This window comes from Nannospalax galili, unplaced genomic scaffold (genome assembly GCF_000622305.1).
Source record: "Nannospalax galili isolate Female #2095 unplaced genomic scaffold, S.galili_v1.0 scaffold1382, whole genome shotgun sequence".
NCBI lineage: Eukaryota > Metazoa > Chordata > Mammalia > Rodentia > Spalacidae > Nannospalax > Nannospalax galili.
Genome location: NW_008348397.1, coordinates 877,505 through 895,134, shown reverse-complemented (window position 1 = coordinate 895,134; position 17,630 = coordinate 877,505). Strand labels below are relative to the sequence as shown.

The window sequence follows — 17,630 nt, the reverse complement described above, 5'->3', positions numbered from 1 at the left end:
TCTTTTTGAGACAGGGTCTCCCTGTAGCCCCAGCTGTCCTGGAACTCACTATGTAGACCAGGCTGGCCTTGAACTCACAGAGATCCTGCCTGCCTCTGCCTCCCGAGTGCTGGGATTAAAGGTGTGTGCCACCATGCCCGGCTTTATTTAGTATTTATTATGGCTGACCCTGGACTCTTGTTTATTTGGTTTTTGAGACAGGGTCTCATATAACCCAGTCTGGCATCATCTAGTCTTAATTTACTATTCTGCTAAGGATGACCTTGAACTCCTGATCCTCTTGATGCCATTTCCTGAGTGCTAGGATTAAAGGCCACCACACCTGGTTTTCCTTTTTGTGTTTTGAGGCAGGGTTTCACTCTGCAGTGCAGACTGTCCTGAATTTTATTATGTAACCTATGGCAATCCTCCTGGCTCAGCTTATATGTGTGAACTATTATGCCAAGCTCCTATTCTGTTTATTCATTCGCTTGAGACAGGGTCTCCTGCATCCAAGCCTGACCTTGAACTCACTATTTTTTTGCCTGTATATATGTCTGTAGGTGCATGCATATGTGTGGGTGTACATGAAGGCCAGAGGACAACCTCTGGTGTCATTACTCAGGTACCTGGTTTTGAGACAGGGTCTCTCATTGGCCTGGAACTGGACAAGTAGGCTAGGTTGGCTGGCCTCAGGGAGCCATCTGCTTTCTCAGCACTAGAATTATAAGCTCACACCACTATGTCCAACTTTTCACACTGAGGATAGAACACAGGTCCTCAGGCTTGGAAGGCAAGAACTTTACCAACTCAGGTATATTCCCAGTCTGCTTTTAAAGTTCTGATCCTCCTGACTCCACCTCTCAAGTGCTGGGATTGCAGCCATATACGCCATGTTTGAATAATACTTTTTAAATTTAATTTTTGGTAGGATGCTGGGATTGGACTCACAGCCTCACAAGTGCTGGGCATGCATTTACCACTGAGCCATACCCCCAGCCATTGAATTTTATTTAATGATTTCAGTCCTGGGGAACAAACCCAGAGACTTGCAAATGTAAAACAAGTGCTAGCCCATTATGCTATGCCTCTAGTCCAATTTTATTTTATTTTAATTAATTGGTTTTTTTATTTTGTTTTCCTTTTTGTAATATAGTTCAGACCTTGCTATATAGCCCAGGCTAACCTCAAAATCCCAGATCCACCTACTTTTGTCTCCTGAGTGCTGGTGTTGGGATTACAGGCCTGTGCCATCATGCTTAACTTTTTTTTCAAGATTTATTTAGATTTATTTTATGTGTATAAGTGATTGCTTGAATCACTCATAAGTGTACCATGTGAGAGCCTGGTGCCCACGAGAGGGCATTGGATCCCCTGAAACTGGAGTTAAAGATGAGTGTTAACCACCATATGTATGCTGGGAATTGAACCTGGGTCCTCTGAAGGAGCAGCAAGTGCTCTTCAGCCATCTCTTCAGCCCCTGTCCCCATTTTTATTATTTATTTATTTATTTATTTATTTATTATTTATTGAGAAAGGGTCTCCTTGTACCCCCAGCTGGCCTGGAACTCATTATGTAGACCAGGCTGGCCTTGATCTCACAATCTACCTGCCTCTGCCTCCAGAGTGTTGGGACTAAAGCATGGCAGTGCACCACACCTGACTTCTGGATTATTATTATTTTTTTTTGTCTTTTTGAAGCAGGGTCTCCCTGTAGCCCCAGCTGTCCTGGAACGCACTATGTAGACCAGGCTGGCCTTGAACTCACAGGGATCCACCTGCCTCTGCCTCCCAAGTGCTGGGACTACAGGCGTGCACTACCACGCCTGGCTTGGCTTACTTTTTAATAGAGTATAAATTTAGTGTGTCTAAGATCCTGGATTAAATTCCCTGCACACACAAAAAAATCTTAGGCCTTCATCCTATTTATTTCAGCATGTATTTCTTAAGGCCAAGAACATTTTGGGAGATTGAGGAAGGAGGAGTTTGGGCTACATCAGACCCTGGTTTAAATACCTCCCAAATGTTATTTTAAAATGTAGTTCATATTTGATTTCTTCAGTTGTCCCAATAATGCCCTTTACAGCAGCATTTTCTGTAATCCAGGAGTCCACTCAGGATCACACGCTGCATATAATTTTACTTAATATGAAACAGTTCCTCAGCCTTTCTTAGATTTTAATGATATTGACATTTTGGAGCAGTATAGGTCAACTGTATTGTAGACTGTCTCTCAGTTTGAATTTGATGTTCTCCCATGACTAGATTTAGAGTTTACATTTTATTATATCTATTGTTGTTGGGTTGCAGTAATATTAGCAGCTATCAAATGGAACTATTGGGAGGATTAAATTGATCACATAAAAAGCATAGCCGGGCGTGGTGGTGCACACCTTTAACCCCAGCACTCAGGAGGCAGAGGCAGGCGGATCTCTCTGAGTTCAAGGCCAGCCTGGTCTACATAGTGAGTTCCAGGCCAGCTGGGGCTTCAGGAAGACCCTGTCTCAAAAAAAAAAAAAAAAAAAGCATAGAACAGCTAGGCAGGCTAACATGTGCCTTTGGTCCCAGCTGCTCAGGAGACTAGGCAGGAGGCAAGAGGATTGCTGGAGCCCAGGATCTGCTGGATGCCAGCCTGGGTGACACAGCAAGACCCCATCTCAGAACAAACAAGAAAACACAATAGCAACAAATGGAGGGAAAAAAGCACAGAATTGGGTGCTGGTACAACAAGCTCCCCCATGAAGGAGGGAGTGAAACCAGAGAATAAAACCTATAGACAAGGTGTGTCTTTCATGTAGCTCTGAAGGAGAGACTGGAATGAGGCCCAAGGGAGAACCCGAGCTTTGTGCGGTGGCCGTAGGGCTGGTGAGATCATTCCCAAAAAGGTGCCCAGGGGCAGAGTCATGGAACATTCCGTGGCTCTGACATTGACTTCCCACTGGCTTTAACCAGAATCTGCCTTTGGATTTGGTTCATTGCCTGTGTCTCTCTAGCCTCTCCTCCTCTTTTCCCCCAACCAGGTACTGCAGAGGCTCATCAAATCCCGAGGGAAGTCTCAATCCAAGCACCTCAATGTCCAAATAGCAGCCTCAGAGAAGCTGGCACAGTGTCCCCCTGTGAGTGTTCAGATCCAGCGGGGAGTAGGGGGTAGGGGTGCTTTGGGGTTCTCCTGGTTTCCTTCAGCCTGCATGGGAAAGAGGGTAACCAGGAACACCTGGGCTGGGTGTTTAGATATAGATTGGTCCTTGGGGAAAAGGGGGTTGACTGGTCAGCAGGAATGGCTTAAACACCCATTTTCAATGGGGAGCCAAGGCCTGGTTGCCTTTCCGTAGAATGTGAGGGAATTGGGCTGAGTTCTGCAGTTCTATCCTTTTGTAGAGTCCTCCTTCCCTGCCTCCTCATCCAGAGGCCTTTTAACCTTGTCCTTCAACCCCCCTTGGCTCCACCCACTGCACCCAGGCCGCACCTTCAATCCCTTTGGTCACGCCCCCGCTCATCCCGGCCCCGCCCCTAACCCCACCTCCACAGGAAATGTTTGACATAATATTGGACGAGAACCAATTGGAAGATGCCTGCGAGCACCTGGCCGAGTACCTGGAAGCCTATTGGAAGGCCACACACCCGCCCAGCAGCACGCCACCCAATCCGCTGCTGAACCGCACGATGGCTAGTGCAGCCTTGGCTGCCAGCCCTGCCCCCGTCTCCAACCTCCAGGTACAGGTGCTCACCTCGCTCAGGAGAAACCTCAGCTTCTGGGGCGGGCTGGAGGCCTCACCGCGGGGAGGTGACGCGGAGGTGGCCCAGCAGCAGGAGCACGCCATGTAGCCGATGTCCCGGTCTGCCTTCCCTCCTAACCTGGAGTGCAGGGAACATGGGGAAGGAAGGGAAGAGATATATTTTGTAAAAAACGTGGTGAGCGGCAGCCTCTGGTGTCTGTGGTTTTTGGTGGGACTGGGGCTAGCTGGTGCTGCCTCCCTGGAATTTAGGATTGCTGCCTGTTGAACCTGAGGCATGATGGGAACTAGGAAGACAATCTGAGGATGGCTTGCTCACTGGACTCTACACTGTTTTTGTTTTGGCTCTTGTTTTTTTGAGGCAATCTCTTTCTAACAATGGCTTGCCTGGAATCCCCTGTATTCCAGATTGGCTTTAAACTGGAGGTTATTCTCCTGCTTCAGCCTTCTGGATGCTGGAATTACAAGCTAACACCACCAGTCTTAGCTCCACACCTACTTTAGACCCAGGGCCTTTAAATCCAGACAACTTGCCACTCCCCAGCATCCCTCCTGGAGGGATGCAAGCTGCAGCATCTATGTACTGAGCTGTGCCTTCCACCGTCTCCCAGGGAAACAGAGTCTAGGAAAGGCTCTCCTCCCACAGAGCCACAGCCCTTCTCTGAGCCCACACCATTAAGTATATGGTCTGGGTTACAGCCAGAACACCATGAAGTCATTCTAGACTGCTGCATCTGAAGTTTGTTTTCAGCAACAGATCCGTTCACAGAAACTTAGGTGGAGGCTGAGTCTACAGATAGGAGGGTGCCCTGGATCTGCTCAGAGGGACCTGGGGGCATGGTCTCCCCTTCACCTCTGCAGGGACCTCAGAAACACTTTTGTGCCAGTCTCACTCCACCACAGAGCAGCTCCAGCAAACTGCTGCTGTAGTCTTAATTCCCATCACACAACAGCCCAGAAACTGCCACAGAGAGGGAAATCATGGAGCTTAAGATGGAAATTCCTGTGGCAATAGCTGTCAGCCACTGGGACATTGGGCCACCTCATGGTCTCCAGTGGGGAAAGGGAGACTCATCAGCCTCCCCCACATTGGCTGCTTTCAGCATCCTATTGGGCAGGGGAGGAATCTCAGCAACCTTGGAGACTCACTTGTGTAAAGAATGGGCAGAGAGGCATGGGGTTCCAGAAGCCTGTGACTGAGGTCTGGTGCAGGCTGAGGAAGCTGGGGTCTGTGAGTTTGAGCTGAAATCTCATCATGTATGTGGAAAACTGGAGGCATTGACTAACCCAATCAACCACTAATGAGTATCAGTACTAATGAGCTGTTAATGATGATTAACCCAAGACAGCATCAATAACATGTATTGAGGAAGCGGTGACTAATTATTCAGGGGCTCCCTACCATGGTTACCAGAAGAGTTCATGCTCGGATGGAGTTGGGCATACCCCTTGTTGTTATAGGAGCAAATGTCCTGAGGCCTGTCACCAGATTGAGCTCTAGAGCCACTGCCCTGATGCTGGGTGCCCTTCCCCTAGAGCCAGCGTCCTCCTGCAGCCAGGCTGGTGTCTTGGCGGTATCACTAACTTGCTTTGCTTTGTTGTGTTTTTCTCACCCCTGCCTGAACTGCATGGTGCGTGCCGTCTGTCTGCTAACCAGGGACCCTACCTTGCTTCCGGGGACCAGCCACTGGACCGGGCCACCGGGGAGCACGCCAGCGTGCACGAGTACCCTGGGGAGCTGGGCCAGCCCCCGGGCCTTTACCCCAGCAACCACCCACCTGGCCGGGCAGGCACCCTACGGGCACTGTCCCGCCAAGACACGTTTGATGCTGATACCCCCGGCAGCCGAAACTCTGCCTACACGGAGCCGGGAGACTCGTGTGTGGACATGGAAACTGACCCCTCCGAGGGGCCAGGGCCAGGAGATCCTGCAGGGGGAGGCACTCCACCAGCCCGGCAGGGCTCCTGGGAGGACGAGGAAGACTATGAGGAGGAGCTGACTGACAACCGAAATCGGGGTCGGAATAAGGCCCGCTACTGCACGGAGGGTGGAGGGCCAGTTCTGGGGCGCAACAAGAATGAGCTGGAGGGCTGGGGGCAAGGCGTCTACATCCGCTGAGAGGCAGGGCAGCACAGGGAGAGGAAGGGCTCTGAGCCTGGGGAGGGGAAGGCAGAGAGGCTCACCACCGGAGATGTGTCTTGTCTCCAGGGGCGCTGTCCCCCTCCTTTTCAGATGCCTTTGCTTAAAGGATTGGTTTCTTTGGTGGTTATCCCAGCTACTGGGAGCCCCTTCATCCCCTGTAGGTTTCCCCCTCCCTACCTGCTAAGGGTGGATGGGGTATACTTATTTTCTGAAGTGCTCCCTTACCCCATCTTAGGGGGCTCTCTCCCTCCCAGAGAAAAGGTGCACTTCCTTAACTCTTTCTACTCGGAGCTATGTAAGAGAAGGTCCTAAATGGGGTGGGTGTGGGGCTTCTTTTACTAAACTGGGGTATTTGGGAAAGGTTGGGTGCTTTTCTTGGAAAGAGAAGCCACTGAATCTTCCCCAAACCCCAGGCCCAGGTTCCCCAACATGCCTACCCTCACCCCTCAAACCCAACTTCCTAGCAGCATTCTCTGGTGGGTGAAAAACCACAGCTTGGAAATCCATATGAAGCTTGTCCTGGAGAGCAGGGCAGGGTGGAAACTGACAGGCATCAGATTTGCATCCTCTGCCCTCCGAGTGTGGGGTCATGGTAAATGCCCCAGGTCTGAACCTTGAGGATTGAGCAACTCAAAACGCTGCTCTCACCCCCATGCCTCAGCTATCACCTCCCCCAGGAATGAGCTTTGTCTACAGCACTCCCTGCCTGCTGCCATCAGAAGAGGGGCCCTCTGCATCTGAGCCCCCCATCTCCTTTTCACCTGGATGTGGAGATGGTGAACACTCTGGTCCACCTCATTCTAAACCAAAAAACTGCTCCTTCACCTTCATCCTAAGGCCCCAGGGGAGAGGCCCTGTGGGTTGGTGCCCAAGAGGTGACCACCATCCAGGGACTGCCTGAGGACCTTGGATCTCCCCTAGGGGTCTTGGCTGCTGCTGCTTCTCTGTATTGCCTCTTGTGATCCTGTCCTTCACTAGTGTCCACTTTTCCCAGGAGAGGCCTTGGTAGCCCCTCTCCCCTGGGGTACCCTCAGCCTCAGCATCCCTATAGCCCAGCAGCCCTGCCCTTCCCCAGCATCACAGCTGGGCCAGAGAGAGCCGATTGTGCCAACGAGGACTGGGCCCTGCCTGGCTGCCCACCTCAGGGATGGGCACTGGCACCTCAAGCCTGTCTCGCCACCTCCTGTGCCAATGTTGTCCCACCCCCACTGGGGGGGGGTGCAGCTTCCATTTACTGGTTAGAAGACACCACTGCCCAACCTTTCCCTCTCTGTCTGGTGTCCTGTGCCCATCTGTCTGTCTACTTGTCTGTACTCCTCTAGGAGAAATATTTTGCCACATATAAAACCATCGTCCTGTCCTTTGCGGCCACTTCCTGAGCCTGCTTCTTTGTTACCACCAGGCGCTGTCAGCCTATCAGTCTGGATGATTCTCACTAGTGGGAACTGAAAACCTGTAGGGGGAGTGAAGGAGGGCTATGTAGAAAAAGGCTGTGCTGGGGCTGTTGACTCAGAGGAGGCACAGCACTTGGTTTTGCTAGTTCCGACACATTACCTGCTGATCCTAGCTCCTAGTTCAGCCACAGGCACACCTTACCTGTCTCCTCCAAGCAGAGTCAAGGGAAATTCAGACCGGGGTGGTGTTCAGTGGGTGAGCTCCCGACTCACTGGTTTACATCTTAAGGACACACCTTGTTTTTCTGCCCTGGTCTTTGTATGTACCCTAGCATCTCACCTCAGGAAGGGGAGGGGAGCTGCTGGCTGCACTGAGAAGCGTTTTTTTTTTTTGTTGTTGTTGTTGTTGTTGTTTGTTTTTTGAGACAAATTCTCACTCTATACACCAAGCTGATCTCAAGCTCATAGAGATCTGCCTGCCGCTGCTTCTCAAGTGCTGGGATTAAAAGAGTAAGCTATCATGTCCTGTGACCAGCCTCAAGGGCATTTGTTTCTGAGAGGAGAGGGAGAAAAAAGAAGGAATACAGTTTTGGGAAGACCCGCTTTTTTTTTTTTTTAAGATTTTTATTTTGGTTTTGTTTGAGACAGGGTTTCTCTGTAACCCCAAGCTGGCTTTGATCTTATAGAGATCCACCTGCCTATGCCTCCTGAGTGCTGGGATTATGTGACACCATGCCCATCTTATTTTTAAATTTTATGTGTATATGGGAGTGCCTGTGTACATGAGTACATGTGCCCACAGAGACCAGAAGCATGAGATCTCCTAGGATCTGGAGTTACTGGTGGGTTGTTACTGGGAATTGAACTCAGGTCCTCTGGATGAGCAACAAGCTCTCTTAATCACTGAGCCATCATATTGCTTTTTGAGACAGGATCTCACATGGTAGCCCAGACTGAATCAGAATGCACTATAAATCCAAAGATGGCCTAGAATTTTCTTGCCTCATCCTCTCAAGTGCTGTGATTACAGGCATGAGCCACCATGCCTGGCTATTTTATTTTGGGACAGATTGTGCTATGTAGCCCTGGCTGGTCTGGAACTCACTATGTGGCTGCCTCAGCCTTCTGAGTGCTGGGATTATAGAATTACAGCTATGCCACCATGCGGGGCCTGAGAAGCAGCTTTGGGGGTAGGGAGGTGATGTAAGGAGTATAAGGAGTGGGTAGAGCCAGCCCCCCACACATGAGAAGAATAAAATAAACAGGTGGCTCACCCCTTTGGCATCACCAGCTGGCAGGATGTGGGCTCTGACAGCTGTCACTACTGTCACCTATATCTGCTTCACACAGCTGCTGCTTCTCACCCTCCTGGGTCTTGTTTCTGAGGTAGTAGCCCTGCAGGACTCAAACTCCTGTGTCCTCCACTTGCATGCTTCTGTCCAAAGTGTGTGTAAGTTCATAGAGTGCAATAGACCCTGATATCCTCCAGATGAAAAGCCAGCACATCATAGGGATAGGGAACTGGGCATTCCAGAGGTCAAGTGGATGCCCAGAACCCCTCAGGAAATTGATAGTAAAGTTGAGAGCCCTGCTCTGCCTCCTCACATAGTATTCTTCTCAATGCCTTTCCATGGGATCATTCACCGCTTGAACTCACAGAGATCCGCCTGCCTCTGCCTCCAGAGTGCTGGGATTAAAGGCGTGTGCTACCATGCCCGGCTTTGAACCAGTACTTATTAAACACCTCCTAAATACCAGTCATAAGTCAACTAGCAGCCACCAATGTTTTCAGTAGAGCACTCTGAACTTCCTGCTGTGGGAAGCCTTTGGTACTGGGAGGATCACTGCTCTTAACCAGGGGAGGTCAGGGAAGGCTTCCAGGAGAAGGTAAGGCTTGCTTGAAATCTGAAGCATGGTTAGGAATTAACCTAAGCATGGAAATGGGAGGAAATACTCAAGGCAGAGGAAATAGGGGACATGCAGAACATGTTTTTGGCATCTGACTAGCAGAGCATGCTGTCAAGCTGGTGGCCAGAGAGGGACTGGCAGAAGGAGGTCACAGTAGGCCTAATGTTATGCTAAGGAGTTTGGGGTTTTGTTCTTAAGCTGCCTAGCAGAAACTGAAGAATTGCAAGCAGCTCTGGTGAGGTTGGATTGCTATGAGGAGCCCAGCTGAGGCCTCACCAGGCTAGAAAGGATAGCTTGGCTCAAACACAGCAGTGGAGTGGGAAAGGTGGCAATGACTACTAGAACCCAGCAGAATTTGGAGGTCTTAAAGGAAAGTAAGTCGAAGGGCAGGAGAGATGGCTCACTGGTTAGGAGCACTGGCTGCTCTTGCAGAAGGCTCTGGTTCAAATACCAGTACCCACATGGCAGCTAATAACTATCCGTAACTCCAGTTCCAGAAAATCTAACGCCCTCTTCTGACCTCCTTGGGCACTGCACGGCACAGGTGCACTTACACACATGCAGGCAATGCACTCATACACATAAAATAAAAATAATAAATAAAGCTGGGTGTAGTGGTCCATGCCATAATCCCAGCACTTGGGAGGCAGAGACAGGCAGATCTCTGTGAGTTTGAGGCCATCCTGGTCTGCATAGTGAGTTCCAGACCAGCAGGGGCTACAGGAAGACCCTTTCTCAAAACAGACAAAAAAATTTAAAAAAAAAAAAGCGTGGGGGCTGGAGAGATGGCTCAGCGGTTAAGAGCAGCACTGACTGCTCTTGCTGAGGATCCGGGTTCGATTCCCAGCACCCACATGGCGGCTACGAACTGTCCTTAACTCCAGTTCCAGGGGAATCCGAAGCCTTCTTCTGACTTCTGTGGCATTGCATGACACAGGTGTACTCACAAACATGCAGGCAATACACTCATACACATAAAATAAAAATAATAAAATACTAAAAAAAAAAGAGAGAGTAAGCTGGAGGTGGCCAGTGAGAAAATTGGGAGACATCTGGGGTGTCTTTGGGTGTTGTTCTTCCCAAAAAAACAGTTGCAAAAGTCCAGATGAAGGACAGCTTTGGTTCAATTGGGCTTAAGGTGCCTGTGGGATTGGCTGGGCATGGTGTTGTAGGCCTATAATCCAAGCTCATGGAAGGAGGAGGCAGGAGGATCAGAAGCTGAAGGCCATCCTCAGCTACATAGTGAGTTCCAGACTAGCCTGGGCTGAGAAAAAAACCAAAAGTGACTATGGAACATTCTAGATACAGCTGGGTGCATCTAGAGCTCTGCAGAGGTCTGGTATTTGACTCTAGTAATTATACAACCATAGAGCTGTAGAAACACGTGAACTCAGATATTTGGATATCAAGTTTCTTAATTTAAAAATTTAACATTTATGTATTTGAGGTGGAGGTATATGTATATGGAGGTCAGAGGATAACTGGCAGGAGTCAGTTCTCTTCTTCCACTGGAGGTTCTGGAATCAAACTCAGGCTTGGGAGCAAGCTCCTGTATCAGCTGAACCATTTCACCAACTCCCGTAGATGTCAAGTTTTGGTGTCTGTAACTGTCAAGTTCAATGCTAATTCTTCTGCTCCAGGGTGCACTGGTTTTAGCAACAGTGGGGGCTAAGGGGCTGAGGAGGAGGAAGCAGTTGTCTGAACATGTTTCTGTCTCCTCCCATGTGCCTTCTGCCTAAAATTGGATTTGCCCAAAACTTGCAGGTGGGGGCATTTCTAGCTGGCATAGATAACTAGAGATGGGGAGAGAGTCTTGTTTCTAGGTAACCACAGCCCTCAACCCACTCTGGCTGCTCAGTCAGCAAGCTGGTGGTTGTCAAACATGAGGATTTTAACAGTCATGACATCAGCCAGCCCTGCTACCACAACCACTTCCAGAATTAAAAAGCTAAGGCATAGGGACCCTTCCTACCTGGTACTTTCTTTCACTGCTTCCCTGACCAGCTACTTCCATCTCTGATGAGTTTTACCCCAGTGAGAAGAAATGGGACAGGCCACAGATCCTATGTGTGACCTAAGTTTTCCTTGTCCTAAAATAAACCGAGTTGAGTTGAGGCCACTTTAACTTAGGATGGGCCCAAGGTCCCAGTCCAATATCCTGTCTTGTTTTAGCTCCAATAATGGCTTCCTTAGAGAAACGTGTCCTAGCATCCTTCTAAACCAAACCTGTGTTGTTCTAACTCTGTCCACCAAAGGGAATGAGATGGAAGTCTGCATTTTTTTTTTTTTTTTTTTTTTTGTCTTTTTGAGACAGGGTCTCCCTGTAGCCCCAGCTGTCCTGGAACTTACTATGTACACCAGGCTGGCCTGCCTCTGCCTCCCGAGTGCTGGGATTAAAGGCATGTACCACCGCGCCCGGGGGGAGTCTGTATTTAATGCACGCTTTTCCTCTGTTCACCACAAATGTCTTAGCTTTCCTCAGTTCTCTTAAACAGCCCACGTTGCTTTTTAATACTCTAATTGGCATTCCTCAGGCTATAGCTTGAATCATTAGAATTCAACCCAATGGCGTCTCTTCCTTAACAGTGTGTCAGACATCCAACAAAGCAGGAAGAGGGCATGTGCTAGTGAACAGAATTCAAGCTCCACACTGTAGGACTCACTGGTGATGAAAGAAGCAGGCAGCCAGTCTCTAGACTCTGTGTAGAGAGGCCCACAGGACTGTAGAACCAAGCTAGGGCTTGAGGGTAGGTGGTGCTTACAGCAAGGGAATTAAAGGGTCTTAGGTTTTGCCCTTTCAAGGCATTCAAGGTGGAAGAGACACAGAAGCACAGCACATTTGAGAGGAACTGGAAAAGATCTGGGCCCGTGTGAGCAACAGATGCGGAACCTGGGAGGGAAACCTGCAAAGGCCAGCAGGGGCTGGCTGTTCTTGGAGACCCTTGGAGGCCACAAGGAGACTGTTCTGAATCCAGTGGGCAACAGAGAGGCTTTGAAGGTTTATGGAGTGGGAAGTCGCCCACCCTGAATTGTGCTTGAGGAGGATTGGTAGGGCAAGAGGAGACCCTGGGCACAGCAAAGGCAAAGGCAGAAGACCTGTTAAAGGGTTGCTGCCTTTGTAGAGAGGACAGCTATAACGGTCCTATAGGAATTCAAAACAGGAGGGTAGAATGGGACAGCTGGAGCCTCTTTCTTGGGGTCTGCCTCGATTTGCAGTGGGGGGAGCAGAATATCAAAAGAACCCCAGTTTTCACAGAACAAGGGAGAGGGTGTAGAGTCTGGGGGTCCGTTTTTCTCAGCCCGAAGTTGATTCGCCTTTACCACTTCTCTTTTTGTTCTCTGGGTTTTTTCCCAGGTTGAGCAAAGAAAGAAATTCCCAAACAAGAATCTCTTTCTCTCCTTCCTCCTCCTGGTTTTTCTGTTTCCCTCGTGACCTGTTTAATCCTCTCTTGGGTCTGCCTGCAGGTGGAGGCTGTGTTCCAGCTACTCAGAAGGCTGAGGCAGGAGAATTATTGGAACCTAGGAGTTTGAGACCAGCCTAGTAACATAGAGCTTTCTCAAAGAAACAAAAGAACCAAACCAAAACAACAATAAAAACAACTCAAAAACAAACCATAAAGAAAAGATCTGGGCTGGAGAGATGGCTCAGGTATTAAGAACACTGGTTGTTCTTGCAGAAGACTTGGGTTCGAATCCCAGCACCCACATGACAGCTAACAACTGTCTGTAACTCCAGTCCCAGGGAATCCAACAGCCTCTTCTGACCTCTGCGGGCATTATACAACTCGGGTGTACTTACCTACATGCAGGCAATACACGCATACACATAAAATTAAAAAAAAAAGATCTATAAACAAAAAGAATGTTTTTCTCCTTCACTGAGATTTATTTATTTAGAAAAATATTTTATTTTTATTTTATGTGAATCGGTTGCCTGCATGGATGTAGGTGAACCACATGTGTGCAATGCCAGAGAAGGTGAGAAGATCCTCTAGAATCCGAGTTACAGACGGTTCTTAGCTGCCATGTGGGTGCTGGAAACTGAACTTGGGTTCTCTGTAAGAGCAGCCAGTGCTCTTAACTACTGAGCTATCTTTCCAGCCCCATTGTTATTACTAATTTTGTTTTTTTTGCGACAAAGTCTCACTGTGTAGTACTGGCTGGCCTGGAACTTGCTATATAGACCCGGCTGGCCTTGAATGCATAGAGTTTCACCTGCCTCTGCCTCTGGGATTAAAGGCGTGCACCATCACACCCAGCTCCATTATTTGTTTTTAGAGACAAAGGCTCACTGTGTAGCCCAGGCTAGTTTCAAACTCTTGATTCTCCCACCTCAGCCTTCTCAGTGCTAAAATTACAGGCATATGCCATGACCTCTGGCCCTTCTGTTTGACTTTAGTGTCTGGGACCCCTCTGTATGGTCCCTGGCTAGGGAATCTCTATTGTCTGGTCTTCAGACTTCTATCCTTGGGATTAATGGCTGAGCAATTGGTTTGTCAGTCAGTGGACTACAGAAGCAACCTTGATATCTTCAGAGCCTGTCTGGGGTAGTCTGTGAGAGGAGACTCCTACCTTTCCCTGGGGTTTTCCTGCCCAGAAAATTCCCATTAACGAAACAACTGGAAACTTGCTGAAGGTGAAATGCTCTCCCAGCTCAGTGAGCCCTGTCTGTCCCACGGCACCCACTACATGTGACCAAGGATAGCTAACCTGAAATGGTAAACTTAAAATGGTTTGAGACTGAGCCAGGTGTGGTGATGCACACCTTTAATCCCAGCACTCCGGAGGCAGAGGCAGGCAGATCTCTGTGAGTTCAAGGCCAGCCTGGTCTATATAGTGAGTTCCAGGCCAGCTGGTGCTACAAGGAGACCCTGTCTTAAAAAGACAAAAAAAAGTATGAGACTGGGGCCTGGCAAAATGGCTCAGCAGTTAAGAGCAATTGCTGCTCTTCCAGAGGATCTGAGTTTGGTTCCCAGCACCCAAGTTAGGATTCAATGAACTCTTCTTGCCTCTATAGGGACCCCACACACATGCCACACACACACACATACTCATAGATTAAAAATAAAAATGAGGAGCTGGAGAGATGGCTTAGAGGTTAAGAGCACTGACTGCTCTTGCAGAGGATCTGGGTTCAATTCCTAGCACCCACATGGTGGCTATGAACCGTCCTTAACTCCAGTTCCAGGGGAATCTGAAGCCCTCTTGTGATCTCTGTGGCATCTCATGACACGGGTACACTGACATACATGCAGGCAATATACTCATACACATAAAATAAAAATAATAAATATTTAAAAAATAAATAAATAAAAATAAAAATGAATCTTATGAGATTGTACAGGTTAAGATGGCTCAGTGAGTAAAGGTGCTTGCCACCGAGTCTGACAATCTGAGTTCAATTCCTGGAACCCACATGGTGAAAGGAGAGATCCAAGTTTGGCAAGTTTTCCCTGACCTTCAATGAACTCCATGCACCTATCTACATACACACAAAATAAATAAGTGTAGACTGGGCATCGTGGTGGCGCTTGCCTTTAATCCCAGTACTCAGGAGGCAGAGACAGGCAGACTTCTGTGAATTCCAGGCCAGCCTGGTCTACATAGGGAATTCCAGGCCAGCTGGGGCTACAGGGAGACCCTGGCTCAAAAAAGACAAAAATAAATAAATAGGTGTAATAAAAAGTGAAATGCAGGGAGCTGGAGGGATGGTTTAGTGGTTAGGAGCACTGGCTGCTTTTGCAGAGGACCCAGGTTTGAATCCCAGCACCACAGGGTAACAACTGTAACTCCACTTCAGGGCATCTGATGCCCTTTTCTGACCACCCCCATGACACAGGTGCACTTAAAAACATGTAGGCAAGACACTCATATACATAAAAGAAAAGTATCAAATAAAGCTGTTTTTTTTTTTTTTTTTTTTCAGTTTTTTTGAGACAGGGTCTCCCTGTAGGCCCGGCTGTCCTGGAACTCACTATGTAGCAGGCTGGCCTTGATCTCACAGAAATCTTCCTGCCTCTGCCTCCCAAGTGCTGGGATTAAAGGCGTGCGCCACCACGCCCAGCAGTGCTTGTATTTTTTTTAATGCATAAAAGAAAACAAAAATATGTTTTTATTTTGTTTTGTTTTGTTTTTGGTAACTTGGTTGCAGGGTTCTCCAGTGTGAACTTTGTAAATGAAAACATTATGTTGTAATGTCAAAAAGCTGGACAGCCTGGGCAGGGTTTTGCCTCAGCTGTGGCTCCTGGAGGAGGAAGAAGAGCCGGTGCCGGATTTGGTGCCTACTCTGACTCTCTTGATTTGCAGTGCTGGAGGAGCCTGGCCAGAGAACTCTTCATATTTTTCAGGGTGAAGGGGAAGGTGTGGAGTCTGGGACCCTGTTTTCCTTGCACTTTCAGGGCCCTGGTTAGCTACCTGGTCGTCACGGTGAAGTTCCATAGCACTCACGAGGGGCCAGTGTACCGGGGGATTCCCGGGTCCCGCAGGTGATGCGTGGGGCTTCCCCATCTCCAAGACGCAGCCGGTATGGCCCTCCTCGTGGCGGGGCTAGGAAACACCCCACCAGACTCCCGTCCTGGAGGCTGCTGAACCCTGCAGCAACTCGGCTCCTGCCATGGGACAGCTGATCTCCAAACTGATGCGAATCTTTGGGAACCAGGGTAAGGGGTGCACGGGGCAGCCCAGTGACCTCCTTGATTCCACTGTCTCCTGGGGCTCTCTGGATTTTGGGTCGTCGGGGTAAAGCGTCCACAGACTCTTCTTCCCTCTCTTGGAGTGCTTCTCTGTAGCACTTGCACTTTGGTGAGCTCCGCGTGTGGATGGGGAACCGCTTGCCTCCCGGCTGCACCGTGGTCATCAGAGGTGGGGGCCAAAATCAGTTCCCCAAGGTTCGGATTTAGACAAAATCCCTTTTCTAGAAATGTGGAGAGAGACTTAGGGCGCACTCTCCTTTAGGGGAAGCGGTTACAGGGAGCAGAGGTCCCCAGCTGTGACCGCGCTTCCCAGCTCCTTTAGGGATGGGGAGGGGGATCCTCACCAAGTTTTACTTCTATTGAGAGACTGCCAGGAGAGAGAAGGGAAGTGGGGGAGGAGAGAGCACCCACGCAGGGAAGGAGGGCAAGGAAGAAGCCAGGACAAGTCTGCTGGGAACACCCAAGCGGGTGATCATTGGAGCTGTCTTTGATCTTTGCCCTTCCCCTGGATATCTCCAGAGCACAGGTCATCATTGTGGGACTGGACAACGGCAGGAAAGACCATCATTCTCTACCAGTGGTAAGTGACATCCAGATGGACAGAAAGGACTGGGCTATCCCACCAGACTGATATTTATTTAGACCAATCACCAGAGCCCTTTCCTCAGTTCAGGGAAGGGGGAGCTGTAGCCAGGAGGGATGAGAGAACCCCAGGGCCCCCTACTCGGGGCCTCAGCCAAAGTCCTTAAGTCCTAACAGGTAACACTTGACTGCTCTTGATTTCCCCTGGCAAACCTGTAAGCCTACAACTTCAAACTCACCAAGGAAACTCTGCAGCTTCTGGACTACCAGAGCCATGCCTAAGTGGTCCAAGCTGTCAGAACAGCCACCCGAGCATGTCACTGTCTGTCTTCTCTCTGGATGGAGTCTCTCTTGATATGGAGCCTCCAGAGACCCCCTTTACTTAGGGCAAGTGTTTAACTGAGAAAGTAATGTAGATGTAAATTTTCTTTTAATTAGAAAAGAAAGGTCTGGGGACTGGAGAGATGGCTCAGCTATTAAGAGCACTGGCCGTTCCTGCAGAGGGCCTGGATTTGATTCTCAGCACCCACACAGTGGCTAACAACCATCTGTAACTTCAGTTCCAGGGATCCAACACCCTCTTCTATCTGGCCTCTGTGGCCATTCACACACTTGATGCACTTATATACATGTAGGTAAAACACTCATACATGTAAAATTAATAATTAGCTGGGCATGGTGGTGCATACCTTTAATCCCAGCACTGGGGAGGCAGAGGCAGGCAGATCTCTGTGAGTTCAAGGCCACCCTGGTCTATGTAGTGAGTTCCTGGTCAGCTGGGGCTACAGAGAAACCCTGTCTCAAAAAGACCAAAAATAAAAACCCCTGTGAAAAGAAGTCTTCACATCACCAGTCACATTTCCCTTCATTTATGGGAAACAGTAAGGGTGGACAGTGCATCCCCTGCAGTGACTTCAACTTCTTTGACACAATCCCTACTGGCCTATTGAATTTATCACTGTACTGTATGTGTTGTCAAGTGTGAAACAATAATGTGTAGATTATGAAAAATGGAAGGCTGCGGATCATTTTGCATGAATAATGTCCATAGGGCTAATGAAACTGACATGTTTTTAGCTGTTTTGGGTAAATGAAAATTAAAACGGCAAACTACCTCACCATTTACTAGCTTTGTGCAATACTATAAACGCAGAAGCAAAACACTAGTTCACTGTGCTTGGCTTTAAGGATGGCTCTT

The 17,630-nt window shown here is 48.9% G+C and overlaps 1 protein-coding gene across 2 annotated transcripts in view; it reads left to right on the top strand.

Moving 5' to 3' along the window:
* The window catches only part of Cacnb1 (calcium voltage-gated channel auxiliary subunit beta 1), a 22,142-nt gene extending 14,926 nt beyond the window's left edge, over positions 1 to 7,216 (top strand). For both annotated transcript variants that reach the window (XM_008845285.3, XM_008845284.3), the window contains exons 12-14: positions 3,000 to 3,095; positions 3,508 to 3,693; positions 5,371 to 7,216. In XM_008845285.3, coding sequence (XP_008843507.1) covers positions 3,000 to 3,095; positions 3,508 to 3,693; positions 5,371 to 5,832 — 744 coding nt within the window. In that variant the 3' untranslated portion in view covers positions 5,833 to 7,216. The remainder of the gene's footprint in view (positions 1 to 2,999; positions 3,096 to 3,507; positions 3,694 to 5,370) is intronic.
* Positions 7,217 to 17,630: the final 10,414 nt, after the last annotated feature.